The sequence below is a fragment of the Alosa alosa genome, chromosome 21 (assembly GCF_017589495.1).
Source record: "Alosa alosa isolate M-15738 ecotype Scorff River chromosome 21, AALO_Geno_1.1, whole genome shotgun sequence".
NCBI classification, from domain to species: domain Eukaryota; kingdom Metazoa; phylum Chordata; class Actinopteri; order Clupeiformes; family Clupeidae; genus Alosa; species Alosa alosa.
In genome coordinates, this window is record NC_063209.1 from 6,503,719 (window position 1) to 6,524,123 (window position 20,405).

Sequence of the window (20,405 nt, forward strand, 5' to 3'; positions counted from 1 at the left end):
AAAATATTATAATTTTAAACCTCATATAGGCTAAGTATTTTGATTATGCCATTTAAAAAGATATGTTAGGTGAAGTTAATACTGGATAAAACAACCCTATATACTGTAACTGACATGTAAAGACATTGTAATGAATGTAAATACTATATATTTATTAAAACAATATTTTAATTAATTGCAAGATTTTTACAAATGTACAGTGTGTTATACAAACAAAACACGAAAATGGTTCTACACAGAAAATTTTTGTTTTGCATTACAACCAAAAGACTGTAATAGATTAGTAGATTCAAATATTCAGTATGCTGTAAATAAATATACTAATAATAAATGAGTAAAGTAAAGTATTTCTGTAAATATGCTGTTTATTCCAATCTCTACAGTTAATGTTAAAACTACTCATGACCTTTGCAAATTTATAGTGGTGTAACAATCTGTCAAACAAATCACTCTAAATGAAGTGTAATTAATGTTCTGTAACCGTGTGTAACTACAGAGGTTAGCTGTGCTGAAGCTGACAGTTGCGCTAACACCCTCTGAAAAGACTGAATGTGAGATGTGGTGCATGGGATCTGATCAGAGGTTATGGCGGCGGAGGTGGAGTGCTGAGGAACAACCGTACAGCAGGGGTGAAGATCAGAATGGTTCCGAGCACAGAGACGGTGAGGAAAGCCCACAGGAAGATCCGGTCCAACACTTGCGCCACAAATTTCCAGTCCTGCACCACCTAAAACAACACAAAACCCACACTTTTTAATTTTAATTGTGATGTCATTTTTGGCAGACGTGTCACATTTTATGCTATGTTGGACAGGAAGCAGGCCAGCATAATGTTCCTCTTACCTCTCTGATGAAGTGCTCTTTACGGATGTGGCTTGAGATGTAACGGACAGAGTACGTGGCCTTCTCCAGCATAGTGACCAGGGCGTGGTCCTCGTCCTCCCTGCTGCCGTCCTGGCTCCCGAGGGTCCCCCTGTGGCTCTTGGGTTTGAGCTCCGGGGTGATGGGCTCTAGCTCCGGGTAGTGGTAGCGGTCAGTGTGGCCCCTCATGCACAAGAGACGAGGCAGCCTCTGCAAGAAGAGCCCCCGCACCCACGGCGACATGGGGTGGTAGGTGGCCGACGAGCGGTGGTGCACGTTGATGACAAAGACGGTGACGATGATGGAGAGCGTGACGAAGATCATGATGAAGAGCAGGTACTCGCCGATGAGCGGGATGACCTTGGAGGAGGACGGGATGATCTCCTCGATGACCAGCAGGAACACGGTCAGGGACACCAGGACCGAGGTGGAGAGCGAGAGCTTCTCGCCCTCGTCGGACGGCAGGTAGAAGACGAGGACGGTGAGGAAGGACAGGCCCAGGCAGGGGATGATGAGGAAGAGTGTGTAGAAGAGGGGGAGCCTCTTCAGAATGAACGAGTAGGTGATAAACGGGTAGGACAGCACGTCGTCGCGACGGTTGCCCCTCGCACCTGTGGCACTGAGGATCTCCCACTCGCCATTGTCAAAGAAGTCCTTGCGGTCCACCTGGTCATCGGTCAGGACCAGGTCCACCATGCTGCCGTCGTACGTCCATGAGCCAAACTTCATGGTGCAGTTCTGCCGGTCGAAAGGGAAGAAGGTGACGTCCATGGTGCAAGCGGACTTGTAGCTGGCCGGCGGGGTCCAGGTGATGGTGCCGTTGTATTTAACAATGGCCTTGGTCATCAGAGAGCCCTCAAAGCGCCCATCTGCACTGTGCAAGACACAGAACACTAGGATGAGCCGAGTCAGGCCTACAATGTAATTCATTTTGTTTTATTTCCTGAGGCAGTATCTGCGGACTAATTATTCAGAAGCGTGTTACTGAAATAAAAGACTGAACTCAGCGGCTTTGCTTATGCAATTTTGTTTTGCTTTTTACATAATGCTGGATATTTATTTGACCAAGGCGTGATTCAACTATGGTATTAATAATGAATGAACTCACACGTATGCGCACACACACATGCACATACACACAAAAATACACACACACACACACACACACACACACACACAAATACATACATACACACACGCACACACACAGACAGACAGACAGACAGACACACACACACACACACACACACACACACACAAAGGGCTTACTTCTCATACAGCACAATGTCAGGCAACCAGATGCTCTCTGAAGGAACCCTGATTGATGTGATCCCCCCATAATCCTCTGGGTTCCAACGCAGCTTATAGTCTATCCACTCCTGCCAAAACACACACTCGTATGCGTGATGTAAAAAAAAACAAGGTTAAATTCTGTATATGTCTTGAGTTTTGAATTTAGTTGTGACAATGTCCTTACCTGCCACAACCAAACATTAGTGGTCATAAGCTGGTTCTTTTCATCCTGAAAAGAACAGACCAAATTAGATACGTAAGTGAACTGAGCAATACAGTTCCACTCAATCACAATACAAACAGTGAGAACAGAAATGGCAACAGGGGAAGGACAACCTATTCATGATGCATTTGTACTGTAGGTGCATGACATCTATCTATCTATCTATCTATCTATCTATCTATCTATCTACAGTATCTATCTATCTATCTATCTGTCTATCTGTCTGTCTGTCTGTCTGTCTGTCTGTGTCTATCTATACTGTATAACTGTCTGCAATGTGGTAGTCATAAGGCGGGGTCAAGTCATTTTTTGAGTTAACAGATTTCCCCCAGGGGAGCTTCTGACAGATCTTCGCCATAACAAATTCTTGGCTGCCCACCACCTCAAAGGCCATCAAACATAATCAAAGGCAAGTGGAACACAGTATCTAGTGTTAAGGTCCATGCCTGAAGCCAAAGAGTTCCTGACAGAATTTTGACCGGACTTGCCATGATGTGATTTCAAGGTCTAAGAAAGAGTTTTTGTGGTTCAGGGCTTAGATGTTTGCCATTCATGTCTGGGACTGAGATATTTCATCATGACTAGACTTGTACTGTATCTGTGAGTGCATCTTCCAAAGAATGAGACTGAGAAAGACACTCCGTTAATGCCACTCAGCTTTGCAAGGTTAGAGGCTAAAATGACCTTTAGGAAGTGGGCACTTGCCAGTAAACGAAAGGCAGATAAGGTAACTCTGTTTTGCTCCTGGTCCGCTAATTATGCAAAAATGATGATGTAATATGTCAGCTAATTGACTTTGCTTGGCCTGGGGGGAGAGGGTGTCTGTGTCTACTTGGGAGAAGGAAGCGATGAAGCATGTGGAGAGCCGAGCACCAGAGCGTCCTGTGCTGCCAGAGCTGTTGCTATTCTGAGGCAGCACTGTGGTCCTGCGTAAAGCGGACATCCTGTTGGGTTTTTATAGATATTTAGTGGATAATGCTTTGTACTGAACCATAGCACCCACTTTCCACAGAGCCAGATGATGTGTTCCTTGGGTAAGCCACAATGGAAGGGCAACTCATTAATTTTTGTGAACAATGAAAATATCATTTATAAATGTAGTTTTTATGAACATATAATTTAGAATACATTATAACATTATATACATGAAAAATACAATATAAATTCCAAACAGACCAAACAGTTTTTCACAACTGTCAAAATTGCTGCGCTTTCAAAATATGTGTCTTTTCAAAATATGACGGGTGATGTTTGAAATAGAACACAAATGACTAAATTCAGAATCGGACGCCCATGTATTCAAGACTTGGCATAGAAAGAAACAACATTCTTGGCCACACACCCAGTCAACCTTTGACTATGATGTAAAATAGAAGACTTTGCTGCCTTTCATATGGCCTTACATAGATCCACTCTCTCCTCAAAACATAAAAATAATAGTCAATGCTAGAGGGCACATGTGCTAAAACACACCCAGGAGACTCTGAGCAGCTGAAAAAAAGGTTAAATCAGGAGGAACATTTTTGGCATGAACATCTGAGCAAAGCAAAAAAATGCCTGAAAACACAAATGCTTTCCCAGCCAATTTTTTTTTCTCCCTGAGGTCTGGGTGCTTTCAGAAATGGTAGGCCTACAGTACCATGTCACAGGACTATACTTTTAAGTCTAGCAGTGCACTCTGCTTACGAGGAAACAACCACTCAGTAGTTTTATAATTACTACCAAGTTCTCCTGTTTGTTCCTCATAGCAGTTCTCTTCTTTTTTAACATTTATTTTTCATCCAAACTTCATACGTGCAATGCCCAGCCGTTATGAGCTAGTCAACCAAATTGTTTTATGGTTAAAATTTTGATTCATTTGCACAGAAGAAATTGGGCAATTACATACATTTTCCTCCCTGTTTTCTTTAATATGCATATGCAGAGGGAGAGAGAAAGAGAGAAAGAGAAAGGGAGAGAGAAAGAGAGAGTACAGTATAGGGGGGGTTCTGGAGAGAGTTAATAATGAACACACTCCATTAAATGAGCCTGTAACTCTCCCTGAACATCAAAAAACACTCAGTCTGAGATGATGCAAAGGAGAGTGGGGTAAAGTAAAACGTGATAAAATAGGAGGTCTGTGAGAACTGCAGTCCAGTATCACTTTAGCGTAACCTAATGAACTAAATAAAGTGTACAGTAAAAGTGTCATATGACAGGCTACATTTGCCACTCCTCCACGATTTCTCCACTTCTGAATTTTCAGACGATCATCTAGCATTAAGAAGGCTCTCATCTCCGTGGATGAGTCTATTTAGGGTAGATCATAGATATTGCAGTACCAAATGCAGCTCCCATGAGACCTACATCTTTCAGGACCCCGGACAGATAAGCACAGTTGGGATATCACGGTATATATGGTAGTACAATCCCTTTTACTGGAAATAATTAACTAGAATAAAAAAATCCATTGGATTACAGGTTTCCTGTATGCCATAAAAGGCGCATAATATGCAAACAAGGTATTACACAATGTAGAATGTGTCAGTTTGGCTTTGATTGTATGTGAATGTGTGATCTCACCACGTCGACAAGCTGTGAGATTTTGAGGCCAAAGCGGACAGTGATGGTGTGATTGGCGTGCTGCGTGGGGCGGACCCAGCGCTGGTAACCCTGGAACAGGTTCCTCAGCAGCGAGTCCTCCATCTCCGCCAGCGACACAAACTCACCTGGGGCTGGGGACAGAAAGCAGACCTCCACTTATCGCTTATCACAGAGCACCAGCACAGCAGTTCCACTTTCATCACAGTAGCTCACATTTACTCCCTCTCTCTCTTGTTCTCTCTCTATCAGATAGACACAGCCTCTGTCACTAAGCTATGAATCGTGTGTGTCTTGTCTCAGCATAAAAATAAACAGGACCAAAATCTGTCTAGTTTTTACTGTAAATTTATGTCATATGTTTTTTCCTCAAAGCCACAAGCAGATTGTACTCTAATTTTAGAGGTTATATAAGAGGGTGAGAGAGAGAGAAAGAATGGCAGGACGGTGACCAGAAAATTGCAGTTATAGGCCTTTGTCCCTCTCATATTCACCCTCTCGCCCCGAGGCATGGCGAATCTCAGAGAACAGATTCTCTAATCTACTTACAGAGTACCACGGTCAGTATAGTGAGAAATGAGGCAAGCAAATGCACACACACTCAGAGACCCACTTTTCTAAGCCCTCTAGCCCACAGAACGCGTACATGTTGTCTTGAAAGGTTTATTTTCTTTCACACAGCATGCAACCAATGTGTATCATATGCAGTATTTTGTCTTTGGACCTTGAAACAGTGGACATCTGCTCTATGTCACCAGAAGGGCATTCATTGTGGAAGCAGTTGTTATTAGTCATTTGACACCCTCAAATCTTCATCACTGTGTCAGCAGTGGCCACCTCTGGTCATGTCCTCTTGTGACATATTTCCCCATCACTAGGCAGAGAAGAGCTCTGTATCTCATGAGGGTGCAGGGTCAAATGTAGACTCTATAGGTTAGCAACATCAGGGTTGGCATGATTAAGAAATGATACTGTAATGTATGATGGTATGTTGATACAGTAACTGGTTATGTTGTAAGGGGAATATGTTTATGTCCCTTTCAGTTGGCTATACCTAAACACGAGTTTAAAAGACCCCAAATGTTGTGCGAAATTGATGAATATGAAAAATAACTCAAACGGTGTAGGAGATAAAACATTGTGCTGGAGATGTTGTCACACAAGCTCTGATAACCAAGTACATCGAAGATGTTTGTTAGAAGTTAGCCTACCCGGTGATTATTTCAGATATTTACAATCAGAACGCACTGTTGCGCAAGTCGCAAGTCCTCTGAAGAGAATGACTTCTAACCTTGTTCATCCCTAAAGCCTTTTCTAACATGCACATACCTCTTGGTAAGCATCCAACTGTGGTTGTAAAACCCACTGTTTATGCATAGAGAAATAGAACGTTACATACCCGGGATAGTGGCGAGGGTGGCAGAGGAAATCGCCAGAAGTACGGCAACAGTCGACAGCATCTCCGTTCGGTTTAGTCACAATTACATTACGCACCGATCAAGTCAAACCATGTGAAATCAAATGGCTTTTTCTTTATTACAATGAAGTATGTTGCAACGACCCTTCTGTCTTATCTGCCGGAGTAAGATCACAATGCAGAAGTGAATTATTTGTCTTGCGACGTTGATGGAACGTCCCGGTCGGTGAGTCCACTGCCGTTTGTTGAGCTCCGGTTCATTGATTGCACCGCGTGTGCTGATATGGGATGTGGTGAACGTGGACTAAAGAGGGCGCATCAGTGCCAATAACGGAATAAGAGTTTTCCTAAGATAACTTGTCTCATGATATATTTGCCTTTTTGTCATGTTAGTTTATTAATAAAAGTCGTAATATTATTTAGCCAGGGAACTAAAGGTCCAGGTGATCTAAATTATTATTTAAAAAAAAAAAAAAAAGGTATGACAAGAACTCGGCTATAACCAAAACATATTGTTCAACTCTCTCAATGAATGTCCTATGTGGGAATACAATGTATCCGCTAGAGGGGGCAACGGTTCAATGTTCTCAATCTAGGCCTCTGTGGATATCTTGGCCTGTCCAATAGGTCTCGCTCTGCTCGACAAAAGCAATAACATCTTTTGGTCTTATTTGACATGCCCAAGTGCGTTTCTCACGATTTCTCACAATTTCTGCAAGTGCGTTTTGGAGCAATATAAGCGGGCAACAGTGTAGGGATTCCTCATCAGTGGTAGTGAATAACAGAAAGGTTTTAATGTGCATTACTGATTAATCATGCATGAAAACGTATTGTAGGGATCATATCTAATTATTCTGCGCTAACATGACTTGACATGGGCCTTCATTGCATGTGCATGTACACAACCATTACCACCCAAGCTTGCGTGTGTGCATGCATACCCACACTATCATGGCCAAAGCAGATTCAGTTGGTTAATCATGCATGACCATTGCAATATCAAAATTCAATCCTATCAGAAAGATGTTTTTTTGTACGTGTGAATGCGTGTGTCTCTCTCTGTATGTGTGTTGCAGTATTTAAGAATACCGGTACATTTAAAAGACAGTCTGCCAAATTAATGTTCATTTAAAGTTCCTTTTTTATTTCACCATTTTCTCTCTCTCTCTCTCTCTCTTTCTCTCTCTCTGCGTGTGTGTATGTCGGTCTGTCAGAAGAACTTGGTGGCACAACCCTGTTCTACAGAACTACAGAGGTGTCATTGCAAGGTATTTTTGTGTATATCAAGAGAATGTGCGCTCAGTTTACTAAAGTATGTGTTCATTTGACTAAATTGTGCGCTCATTTTACTAAAGTATGTGTTCATTTGACTAAATTGTGTGCTCATTTTACTAAAGCATGTGTTTATTTGACTAAATTGTGCGCTCATTTTACTAAATCACACTGTCATTTTACTAGATTGTGAGCTCAATTTAGTAAATAGTGTGTTCATTTTACTAAACTGTGCTCTCATTTTAATTTTTGTAAAATGAGCACACTATTTATTAAAATGAGGGCTCTATGCAGTAAAATGACTGCACTATGTAGTGAAATGAGTGAACAATATACTAAAATGAGCGCACATATAGTAAAACGAGCTCACTATCTAGTAAAATGGCCGCACAATATATTAAATTGTGCACACAATCTAGTAAAATGAGAGCGCAATTAAGTAACCGAATGCACAATTTTGTAAAATGAGCTCACAATTTAGTAAAACAAGCTCATAATCTCTTAAATTTACAAAAAAATCTTGCAATGACACCTCCTGGGCTCCATACTGGTCAGAGTCAGGCGAGAACATTTTTGCCTGACAGCTTTTTTCCCATTTGTGTCCATTCAAAAGGACACCCACACCTACACACACACACACACACATATATTATACACTGTATATACACACACACACACACACACACACACACATACACACCTGTACAGCCATAATGTGGCAACCTGAGCAATTTCACATGCATGCCTTTGTGTCTTGGCATTCTGGGGATATAGCCAGAACACTGATGATCACAATGAAATTATCCTGATTTTCTGCTCCAGTTGGAGCCACAGCTGCTACACACTCTACACACACACACACATACACACACGCACACACACACGCACACGCACACATATACACATACACAAACACAAACACACACACACACACACACACACACACACACACACACACACACACACACACACACACACACACGCACAACTGGGATAGGGTGAGTGTCACAATGCTCATGCCCCAGTCCGAATGATTCCTAATCACTTGGAAAAGGGAATTCCCCCAGGCTAGGAACCTGCACACTCACAGGAAAGAAAGCTGCAATGTTAGTCAGTCATACGCGCACACACACACACACACACACACACACACTCCTACAACTAAATGACTGGTTGGTTTGTTTGTTTATTATCATCAACACCATAATTACTCCTGGCAATATCTGACACACTAATAGTCCAGCTCTTTGTTTGTGTGTGTGTGTGTATCGTTGTTGTAACGATGAATGAATCCAGAGAGAGGAGCAGAGGGCATGAGGATGAATTCAGCAGCTTGTCAGAGTGCAGCGGTTCTCTCTTGTCAAAGTGCAGCGGTTCTCTCGTGTCAGAGTGCAGCGGTTTGAGGACTCTCTTGCTTGTCCTGTGATGAGCATGCTACATTGATTCACATTAAAGGCCCCAGTTACAAAGTACACCACACGTCCACAGCCAAAACCACCTCCTCTACTTGAAAAGGCGTTGAGGACATTGATCTATGAAGTGCCTCATCTTCAGCACTGTGAGGGCTTGAAGAGAGACTGCTATATTGGCTCCCTAACTTGAGAATGACAGCAGGCTGAAAATATAATTTATGCATTTCTTCTAAATTTGATGTTCTTTGGTCCTTTTGGAGATCGGTTCTTAAACTATTGGCCCTGTCTGGATATCTTTTTTCCCATGAGATAGAGCTACTGTAAGGCCATGAAACAGAGGGTAAGAGAGGACAGCATGACATGCTCCTAAAGGTAAAGGTATGTCTGTCATTACCTGCAGGGAATATGAGGCAAAGGGTCAGGATTGAGAAGTGTAGTGTGGGAGTGAGGGTGAGATATGGTAACTTTTGGAGAATAACCTTCTCACAACATGGATGTTCATTAACTTTTCTAAATTTGTATATATTTACACATACGCATAAATATATTTGTTTATGTTGGTTATCAGTGGCTGCGTGTATGAATATTCCATAAAATACTTTGTTTTCTGGTACACTGTCTGACAGGAAGTAAAAGAAGGCAGTAAGACTGAGGGGAATCCTAGTTGATCTAACCAGGTTACATAACACATGTGAATGGCCTTGTTGTCATATTATTGATGTCTCTCTGTTATGTTCTCTGATTTAAAATCATTTGAACAGGGTTTTGGGTCTGTTCTTACCAATACGCAGTCACCCAGATGACACTCTCAAAAACAGAACTGCGCCCACAAAAACAGACAGGAGGTCAGAAAAAACACACTTCTTTCATTTTTGCGTGACTTCAGTGTCTTCTTCCACTCTCAGCCTCAAATCACAGGAGTAATGGGGTGTGGAGCAGAAAGATGTGTCGTGGGCAATGCCACTGAATATTAATATGAACAGTGTGTGTGTGTGTGTGTATGTTTATGTTTATGTGTGTGTGTGTGTGTGTGTGTGTGTGTGTGTGTGTGTGTGTGTGTGTGTGTGTGTGTGTGTGTGCGCGCGCGCACGCGTGTGTGTGTATGTATGCGTGTGTTTGTGCTTGTCTGTAACAGTGAATATAAGTGTTTGCAAGGAGATTAGGTTGTGTAATATATGTTGCATCTTCTATTTGTGCACGTCTTAATCTAACCGCCACTGACACAAAGGGTGCTAAATAAAACCCATGCAAGCTTCAACGAGAACGCCAGTGACTTCCATTTCTCTGAGACGTGTATAAGGGAATCATCTCACTCATTCCCTACAGCACAGGTCAGAGTACTTTATCTCAGCTCATATAGTAAATACTGTATGCGTGTATGTGTACGTTGAGGATGGTTGAGTACGCCAAGGGTTTATTTGTCTGTCATAAAATAGTCTGTAGTCATGGAGTTCGGAGTATGTGAATGAGTCAGATGAGCAGCCAGTTCCTGAGTTATTCATTCCACAATGACTCTCAGATAGGAAATGTGGAACTTTTTTTTTGTTGTTCTTGCTGATGGTCACCGAATTGATTATGTAGATCCATTTGAACTCCCTGTCACTGTCTGCAAACTTCTCGTTCTCTCTTTGTCATGCACACACACACACACACACACACACACACACACACACACACACACACACACACACACACACACAGAAATGTACTTGGGGGCTCCAGTGGTCAGTGAGGACTCTCCATCTCTGAGGCAGGATTTGTCATACATGGATGATTCCTTCATTTTCCTCCCAGAGGTGCCCCAACCCATGGCCCCCAGGGGTCACCCTGTTTCACCCTGCCCAGTGCTCCCTCTCTCTCCCTCTCTCTCCCTCTCTATCTCTCTCTTTCTCTCTCTCTCTCTCTCTCTCTTTCTCGCTCTCCTACAAAACCCACCCTGCATGCACACACTCACGCTTGCACAAATCCTTACCAGGGTGGTGCTGAAGTGCTCAAGGGACTTTGTGTGGATACTGACTGTATACTGACTGACTCTATACTGACTCTTTAAGCTCCTTTGAATTATAATTTATTGGAAAGAGACAGACAGAGAAATATGAAGAGTGCTGTGTACTGTGTTGTGCTGTGCTGTGTTGTGTTGTGCTGTGCTGTGCTGTGCTGTGCTGTGCTGTGCTGTGCTGTGCTGTGTTGTACTGTGTTGTACTGTGTTGTGTCAGTCAGTATACAGTCAGTATCCACACCGGGCACTCCGAAAAGAAGGGTAGGCCGGACACAGTTTTCTGTGAATATCTCGAGAACCGTAGGGCCTAGGATGACCAACTTTTTTTGTTATGTTTGTCTCAAGGGGGCATGTCAACCCGTCCCATATCCACTCATTTGATGTATAGCGCGACCTTGTTAAAAATGAAAAAGCAAAAACAAGGTGTTGTAATCGCAGGTATCTTTGACTGACAAGTTAAAAACTGCACAACATTTTTAGTGTACTGTAGGATCGTTATAACGCCTTCTGAATGCATGGCAAATTTTGTGGAATTTCATTCATGGGGCGACATATCAGCTACACAAGTGCACACAGGCATGCATGTACGCACTCACACCCACACACGCACGCACACACGCACACACGCACGCACGAATGAACACACACATACACACACATAAGCACACACACACACACGAAGACACACACACACACAGACACAAAACAACACACACACACAAAAAACACACACTATGCACACAATCATTTACATACACAAAAGTAGAAAGAGGGGATGGAGTAGTCCCCAACAGTTAGCTCAATGTTGTTTTCTACTGCACCACAAATGCCTTAGGATCTACACACAGTTGAAAGGGTCTTTATGTCGGTAGTCTAGAGGAATACGCCTGGATTCAGGGGAAAATAGGTCGTGGAGACTGTCTCTGATTTCGAACAAAGCTTCTTTCAATAGCCAATCACGGAGAGGGGGCAGACCTTGTGAGTATGCACACGTAGGCTACTGGGTGTTTCATGAAAATACATCCGACAGCGGAAAACAACCAAAGCGATGGCGTGTAGTTTGCCTTTGTAGCCATCTCTGGCTAGCTGGTCAGCCACAACCGGCCAGGTTTGATAGACGAGGCTTTTGCCAAAACCCGTTGGCAAGCAGGCTAATACATCCTGTCCTTTGCTTAGGCAAATAAGACATAACTTCTGCAGAGGTTTAACACAAATGTTGTTATGAACTTCAATTTCTTCAACATGCTTCAATTATGTTTGTATTGGCAGCCATTTTGCACTGGTTTCAGGAAGAACTTTTCCCCATGAACACAGCGGAAGTGAGATCAGTGGGCATCTCTGAAAGTAGCTGTGTTCCGGTTGCGACGGTTTTGGCCCAGAAGTTAGTTCAGCATGATGCGAGCTTCTGGGTACCCAGATTAATATGTCGGGGTCTTTACCTCCCGCTCCCCCGTGTCTGCTCTCAGTGTTGTGCTCAGCTCTCAGCCTTCATCCCTCAGCCCTCAGCCTCCAGCTCCAGCATTACTCCACTTCCCATAAATCCCATTTCAGAACTCTCCATGCTCTTATGCTTCTTATCAAAGCACACACACACACACAAACACACACACTATGCACACAATCATTTACATACACAAAAGTAGAAAGAGGGGATGGAGTAGTCCCCAACAGTTAGCTCAATGTTGTTTTCTACTGCACCACAAATGCCTTAGGGATCTACACACAGTTGAAAGGGTCTTATGCGGCCGGTAGTCTAGAGGAATACGCCTGGATTCAGGGAAAATAGGTCGTGGAGACTGTCTCTGATTTCGAACAAAGCTTTTCTTTTTCAATAGCCAATCACGGAGAGGGGGCAGACCTTGTGAGTATGCACACGTAGGCTACTGGGTGTTTCATGAAAATACATCCGACAGCGGAAAACAACCAAAGCGATGGCGTGTAGTTTGCCTTTGTAGCCATCTCTGGCTAGCTGGTCAGCCACAACCGGCCAGGTTTGATAGACGAGGCTTTTGCCAAAACCCGTTGGCAAGCAGGCTAATACATCCTGTCCTTTGCTTAGGCAAATAAGACATAACTTCTGCAGAGGTTTAACACAAATGTTGTTATGAACTTCAATTTCTTCAACATGCTTCAATTATGTTTGTATTGGCAGCCATTTTGCACTGGTTTCAGGAAGAACTTTTCCCCATGAACACAGCGGAAGTGAGATCAGTGGGCATCTCTGAAAGTAGCTGTGTTCCGGTTGCGACGGTTTTGGCCCAGAAGTTAGTTCAGCATGATGCGAGCTTCTGGGTACCCAGATTAATATGTCGGGGTCTTTACCTCCCGCTCCCCCGTGTCTGCTCTCAGTGTTGTGCTCAGCTCTCAGCCTTCATCCCTCAGCCCTCAGCCTCCAGCTCCAGCATTACTCCACTTCCCATAAATCCCATTTCAGAACTCTCCATGCTCTTATGCTTCTTATCAAAGCACACACACACACACACACACACACACACACACACACACACACACACACACACTGAGAGAGAGTGTATATATATAAGAAATATGCTTTCCTTTCACAGACACATACCCACTGCACTGCATACCCATTTATTCAACACTGGTGTCCTCCAGTCCATCCTCAAAACAAACAATTTCCTAAGAGCATTACAACGTTCAAAGTTCAACATTCACTCTACATGGACCCTGAAGAAGCAAAGCCAGCAACAGCAAAAGTTCCTCTTGAAGAATACCTGGTGCTGAAACCTAAAATGTCAATGTACATATATGTGTGTGTGTGTGTGGGTCACCCCTGCCAGCCAATATGAATGATTTAGCTTTAAACAGTCTGCAGTTATGTCTGCCTGGCTGCTCTTAGACGTCACCATGCCAGATCAGACTCCATCAGACCAGTTAGAGAGGAGAACCATTCCTTTTGAGAAATTATGTTAATGCAAAACTATAGAGAATGAACATCTTACATGGGTGCATAAACAAGACCAAATTTTGGTGTGGAATTAGAGCATATCACACACACAGAGAAAAAGAGGAAATCACACACACTCAGAAGACAGCAGAGTGCCTCTCACACGCTGTGAGGTCCAAAAGCTGTGATCCAAAGACTGACATCTGTTTCAGACACACACACACACACACACACAAAAGCACCCTTTGTCCGTTAAGTCAAACAGATGACGGGGAAAGCATTTAAATATTCATCTGTGCTGTTCTGTAAATAATGCAGAGCTCTCTCCATTTGCACGTTTCTTCTATCCACCAAACCAGGCAAGTGAAGACATTATAACGGCACACACACACACACACACACAGACACACACACACACACACACACAGACACACTCAATTTCTAATCCACACATGGCTAGGTCAATGCTACTGTATGCTTATATAGTCATAAATGCTATAGGCATTAAGGCTGCAATGACTGTTTATGAATGTAACCATGCGCTCTGTGTTGCCGGGACAACCTGCAGCTCCGCCACCCAAAGTGCCTCAGACAGGAAGCTCCTGCCGACAAGGCACCGCACCGTCTGCTTGACGTGTCATTTGGGCGTGTGCCGGTGATGTGCTGTGGCAGGCCTGTCTGATGGGTCTCTTCATATTCATACAGTCACCCAACACTCACACTTACGTAAGCAGCGGCCAGACTCAAATCCAGACTTTAGCAGGATTAGTGCACTTTCATGCAAATCAAAATCATTTTGGCTAACACACACAGTCTAGACACTAAAACACACGCACACACACACACACACACACACACACACACACACACACACACACACACGTATACAAAGACACTGATACATACTGGCATATATGCCCTTGTCTAGACACAGTTAAATGCAGTCAGATTGGTCCCCTGACCTGGCTTCACCATGACCATCTAAAACCAAAAAAACACACACAGCGTCATTGGTGAAACTTCCTTGCTTAGATTTAATGAACTTATTTTCCCTCACTGGGCATGAGCATGTGTCTGACTGTGTGTGTGCATGTGTGTGTTGAAGAATATCTGGAGGCAGTACTTGTTCTGTGCCATTTGTGTTTTAATGAATTTTGCTGTCCCTGTTACAACCTATTAGACTCATATTTTCGACTTCTGAGAATAGAACAAAGTCTCTCTCTCATTATCTGTCTCTCTCTCTCTATCTATCTATCTCTCTTTCTATCTCTCTCTCTCTCTCTCACACACACACACACACACACACACACACACACACACACACACCCTTAGGCAATTATGATCTCACTTTCTCTTCATTGTGATTCACCACATGAGGTTATTTAACAGAATAAAATTTACAATTAACCTAAAGGGTAACTTCCACTTAACATTCAGATGCTCATTGTGTTGGCAAAGAGATTCTTTTATTTGACATTAGGAGTACAGTATTTACAGATCGCATGCACATCTCACCCAACCTGCTGTTGAACTTTGTGCTACATTTTATTACAGAACTAAGCTTTTCAGCTAAGTTCAGCTTTTCAAGGTCGACCTAAACAAATGTCATTAAGACTCAACCTGGCCAAACTCCTTAACTTTTTCATCTCAAATGCCGCTCCCAACTTAAAGGGCATAATATAACATGTGCATGATTTTGGCATGTTTTCATAATAATGAGAGCTCTTCATAGACATGAAATGCCAAAGCAAGAGGCTGAAATTGACTCCAATGTCAGTCAGGTGGTTCAGTAAAACAAGAAGGGAATTCAAGCGTTCAGTCATTCATTGGAAGCACGGGTGACTCACTGAAAAAAACTTCAGATTACTGTAAATAAAAAATCATAACTGACAGGCTGGAAAACAGATTTGTGGCCCTGTCCTGATATCCTTTCCTAGTTTTCTTTAGTGCTCTGAAGACTATACTGTATACTTGGCACTGTTGAATAGGACGAGGGTTACTGCTGGGACGGAGTAGGATGTGAAAAGAGTGGACTGTGCTTCAGAACCCAATGAGAGGTTGCTTGAACAACCCCAGTGTCCCCAGGACGCAAACTGTCACAAATACCCAGAGAAAGATCCGGTCAATCACCATGGCAACATATTTCCAGTCATCCTCCACCTGAGAGAGTTAGAAAAGTAAAAAGAAGTGATGATAAATATGACGTTTAGTTAACAACAGTGAACAATAATGTATCAACATATACTGTATCTATCTGTGTGTGCATGTATGTGTTTGTGTGTGAGTGAGTGAGTGAGTGAGTGAGTGTGTGTGTGTGTGCGTGTGTGCGTGTGTGTGTGTGTAATGCATGTGCAGGAACAAGTCCTCACCTCTTTGGCCTTGTTCCGGTTCCTCATGTTTTCGGCGATGTACTTGACGCTCTCGATGGCCTGCTTGATCTCCGGCGAGACGACCGAGAAGGCCACCACCGCGTTGACGGCCGGAGGCGCGGTCAGCGCCCGGCCCGCCTTCGCCGCCTCCACCTCGCCCGCCGCCACGGAGCGGCTGCCCCCCTTCCCCTCCACCCCCACTCCTCCGCCCTCCACGCAGTTCATCCCCCCGTCCTGACAGCCTCCGCTTCTCCTTTTCTTTGTCTTCCCCCCCTTCTCCGGCCCCCCCTTCTCCACCTCCAGGCGCTCCTTCTGCGCCACCTTGCGCTCCTGCTGGTCGATGGGCCGACGCATGAGCAAGACGCGGGGCAGCACGCACAGGAAGACGTTCCGCACCCACGCCGGCATGGTGTGCGTGGTGGGCGTGCGGTAGTGCACGTTGAGCACGAAGACGGTGATGACGATGGAGAGCGTGACGAAGATCATGGTGAAGAGCAGGTACTCGCCGATCAGCGGGATGACCAGTGATGTGGAGGGGATGGTCTCTGTGATGACCAGCAGGAACACAGTGAGAGAGAGGAGGACCGAGATGCAAAGAGTCACCTGGAGAAATACAACAGCTCTTGAGCATGACTCATCATATTGGACAGTACTGTACCTTGGTAAGTTGACTTAATATATAGAGAGTTAATATATAACATATATAATACATTATAAAGAGTATAATATATATGTAATATAATAAAACGAGAAACTAAGAAATGCAAAGTAAAATTAATGAATAATATCATGGATTACAACAATAGAATAAGTCAGGGTTCTTGATACACAATCTACTTGACAACAAAGTAGACATTCCAATGAGTGCTAGACTACTAACCAATGACCTACAGTATGTCCTACTGTCCCACTTTGTCAGTGACCTTTGAATATCCGTTACCCTGTAATATCCTGTAAATATCTGTGTGAGGATTATGACTAACTTGGCATTTTAAGAACAACTGGCCAAGTCAATTAATTGTTATTACAACATCTTGCCAAAGGACTGCAGTTGAAAATGAACTGGCTGGCTACCACTGGCACATTTACAGAAATGTTGATTAATGTGTGTTGTCCTTATACAGTACATGACTAAAGAAAATTAAAATGGAGGTGAGGAGAGCGTGACCTTCTCGCCGCAGTCGGAGGGCAGGTAGAAGACGAGCACGGTGAGGAAGGAGATGAGGAGGCAGGGGATGATGAGGTTGATGGTGTAGAAGAGCGGCAGCCGGCGGATGTAGAAGGAGTAGGTGATGTCCGGGTAGATCTCCTCGCAGCAGTTGTACTTGATGTCGTGCTTGTAGCCCGGCGCGTCGATGATCACCCACTCGCCGCTCTCCCAGAAGTCCTTGAGGTTGACCTTGGAGCCGATCAGCACCAGGTCGATCTTGGCCTTGTCGTAGGTCCAGGAGCCAAACTTCATGGAGCAGTTCTGGTAGTCGAAGGGGAAGTAGGTGATGTCCATGGGACATGAGGACTTAAAGATGGCAGGGGGCACCCACGTGATGGTGCCGTCATACTTCAGCAGGGCCTTTGTTTTGTCCGCCACCAGGAAGTCGCCAACAGCACTGGTGAGGCAAACACACACACACACACACACACACATGTCGCACACACACACACACACGCATGTCGCACACAAACACACAAACACACACACACACAGCTTATATTTGATGCCTGTTTGTTTCTCAAAATCAAAGTCAGCCTTTTATGAGTACTGGAACGAAACAGTTTTAAAAAGGACACTGACTGATGGAGTGTTATTTTACTTGTTGTAAAGGACGATATCAGGTCTCCAAATCTTGTTGGATGGGACTCTAATGAATTCAATGCCATCATATTCAGCAGGCAACCAGCGAAGCTTATAGTCATTCCAGATCTGGTGAACACATGCACAAATAACATGACATCCCACACAAACAAGGGAAGAAGTACAGGCAGATTAACATAGGCATCATAAGTATACACATGATCTCTCACACACAGACAAAACAAAGACACACACACACAGACACACACACACACAGAGACACAAAATACAGACACACACACAGATCTTCAGCCTCTTGCCAGTGCTGTACAGCAGGATGCCTGAGTAGAGATGAGGCCGTCACATACAATATGAGCAGGGATGCATTTACTGCACACACACGCTGCACACACATGCTGCACACACATGCTGCACACACACGCACTGCCAGCCTGGGTGGGCACCACTGGCGTGAGCTGCACTTTCTGGGAGGAGATGTAAGGGGAAGGTGGTGGAGGTGTGGGCTAGAAGAGAAGAGAAGCAGCTGCCTCTCATGTTCACACTCCTCAGCTCTTTTCTTTTCCACGCAACCCCCCCCCCCAAATCTCCCTCCTCCACTCTCTCGTGATGTGCATTGCTCCGAGTCGCTCTGCAGCCCTGAGGGAACTGTATGTATTTTCTCTCTCTCTCTCTCTCTCTCTCTCTCTCTCTCTCTCTTTTACCATCTTTCTCTCTTTTTTCTCTCTCTCTCAAACTCACACACACACATCACACCCCCTCGCTCTCTGCCTCTTGTTTTTACTCAGTAAAAGGGTCTTCACAGCTGACCTCCCCTTCCTATATTCCCATACCTCACCCACCTCACTCACCTGTCCATCTACACACACACACACACACACACACACACACACACACACACACACAAAAGAGAGAGAGAGAGAGAGAGAGAGAGAGAGTCCTGAAGAAAGTGAAAATATCTGAAAAGAGGCTTAGCACTTCCAAATCCACACTGATCCATGACTGGCTCCCCGTCCCGCTGTCATTTGGCCAGGTAGGGAATGTGCTGACCACCACAGTGAATGTGAAAACCTCGACTCTCTGACCCCAGAGCACCTCTAACGTCCACTTACGTGTCTCAGCCACAGGTTAGTCTCCATAATTTGGTTCACTTCATCCTGTAGATTCAAGTGACAGATAGTAAGGACACCTATACTGTGCAAAGATGTAAGGTTTTAGCTATTCAGCTCATAACAAATAAAGTAGGTTATAAATAGTTGAATATGCAAATAAAGTAAACCAATAATGAGAATTAAAACGTATTTTTGTCAATCTACATCTGAAAATGGACATTGGGGAATGCAGTCTCTTCTTCAACATTTGTGTTACAGTAGCAGGAACACACACAGTGTGCATAATGTGCTCTCACCACTTTGACTAGCTGGGATATAGAGACTTCAAACTCCACTGTGACGGGGTCGGACACATTTTCAACTGGCCGAATGAACTGGTTATATCTCCTGAAGAGTTTACGGAACAGGCGGTCCTCTCCTTTAGAACCAAAGCATTCTGGAAACAGATCAAAGCCTGATTAGATGTCAGCACATGATCGATGAGGGACGAGAGAGAGGAAAAGTGACGTCATCCATTAGCCCCCCCACTCGGTGAAAGTGGAGCACAATTATGTTTACTTCGTGTTGCGAAAAACACTACAAACAGGAGCAGCATAAATCACACACAATAAATAAGAACAAAAAACATTAAAAAAAATACTAAAAAAAAACGTAAGATTGTGATGATTAAAATAAAAAACTCTAGTGTGCACATATTTGTCCAAAACAGCATACATTTGTTCCTTGAAGCCACGGCCAGACATGAATGCTCTAAGAAAGGCAGTAAATGGAGGTGAAGCAGGAAGCAGAGCTGTGATTATGAATAATAGAACACGCATTGCGTTAATCTCACTTCATGTTATATTTGCCCTGTGTCAAATAAGCAGAGTTGTCTGGGCGTGAGTGTGTGGTGTCTATCTCTGGTCAGGCTGAGGAGAGGACCGGAAAAAGCTTTTAGCAGCTCTGTACTTAACGCCACTCCGTTCGTCCACCTGTCAAGGTGACGCTGATGAACACTCATAGACTGGGCCACTGGGTCTTTAATATATTTCACTTGATCTCTTCCTCTCTCTATCTATTGGCCTTTCTCTGTCACACACACACACACACACACACACGTTTACATAAATGTCCCACCGGTCGCAAGGCTGCCGAGGACAGCAAACAGAA

General features: G+C 43.9%; 2 protein-coding genes across 2 annotated transcripts in view; both read right to left on the reverse strand.

The window, feature by feature from the left end:
* Positions 1-183: 183 nt before the first annotated feature.
* LOC125286450 (neuronal acetylcholine receptor subunit non-alpha-2-like) lies at positions 184-6,649 on the reverse strand. The gene is made up of 6 exons (XM_048231551.1): positions 6,357-6,649; positions 4,940-5,091; positions 2,339-2,383; positions 2,131-2,240; positions 844-1,735; positions 184-727 (listed from the first exon to the last, which is right to left on the reverse strand). The coding sequence occupies exons 1-6, from the start codon at positions 6,415-6,417 to the stop codon at positions 584-586; spliced, it is 1,404 nt and encodes a 467-aa protein (XP_048087508.1). The 5' UTR covers positions 6,418-6,649; the 3' UTR covers positions 184-583.
* Positions 6,650-15,409: 8,760 nt separating this feature from the next.
* Positions 15,410-20,405, reverse strand: part of LOC125286908 (neuronal acetylcholine receptor subunit alpha-3-like) — a 10,422-nt gene continuing 5,426 nt past the window's right edge. The window contains exons 3-8 of the mRNA XM_048232230.1: positions 19,553-19,692; positions 19,257-19,301; positions 18,146-18,255; positions 17,503-17,941; positions 16,335-16,937; positions 15,410-16,125 (exon numbers count right to left, since the gene is read on the reverse strand). Of these exons, the coding sequence (XP_048088187.1) occupies positions 16,006-16,125; positions 16,335-16,937; positions 17,503-17,941; positions 18,146-18,255; positions 19,257-19,301; positions 19,553-19,692 (1,457 nt within the window). The 3' untranslated portion in view covers positions 15,410-16,005. The remainder of the gene's footprint in view (positions 16,126-16,334; positions 16,938-17,502; positions 17,942-18,145; positions 18,256-19,256; positions 19,302-19,552; positions 19,693-20,405) is intronic.

Bases quoted from the DNA above. Each gene is read 5' to 3' on its own strand.
- LOC125286450 (XM_048231551.1), bottom strand. From the start codon at position 6,417: ATGCTGTCGACTGTTGCCGTACTTCTGGCGATTTCCTCTGCCACCCTC. The intron at 2,241-2,338 runs GTAAGGACATTG...GTGTTTTGGCAG, and splicing joins CTAATGTTTGGTTGTGGCAG to GAGTGGATAGACTATAAGCT. The intron at 728-843 runs GTAAGAGGAACA...GTGTTGTTTTAG, and splicing joins AAGAGCACTTCATCAGAGAG to GTGGTGCAGGACTGGAAATT.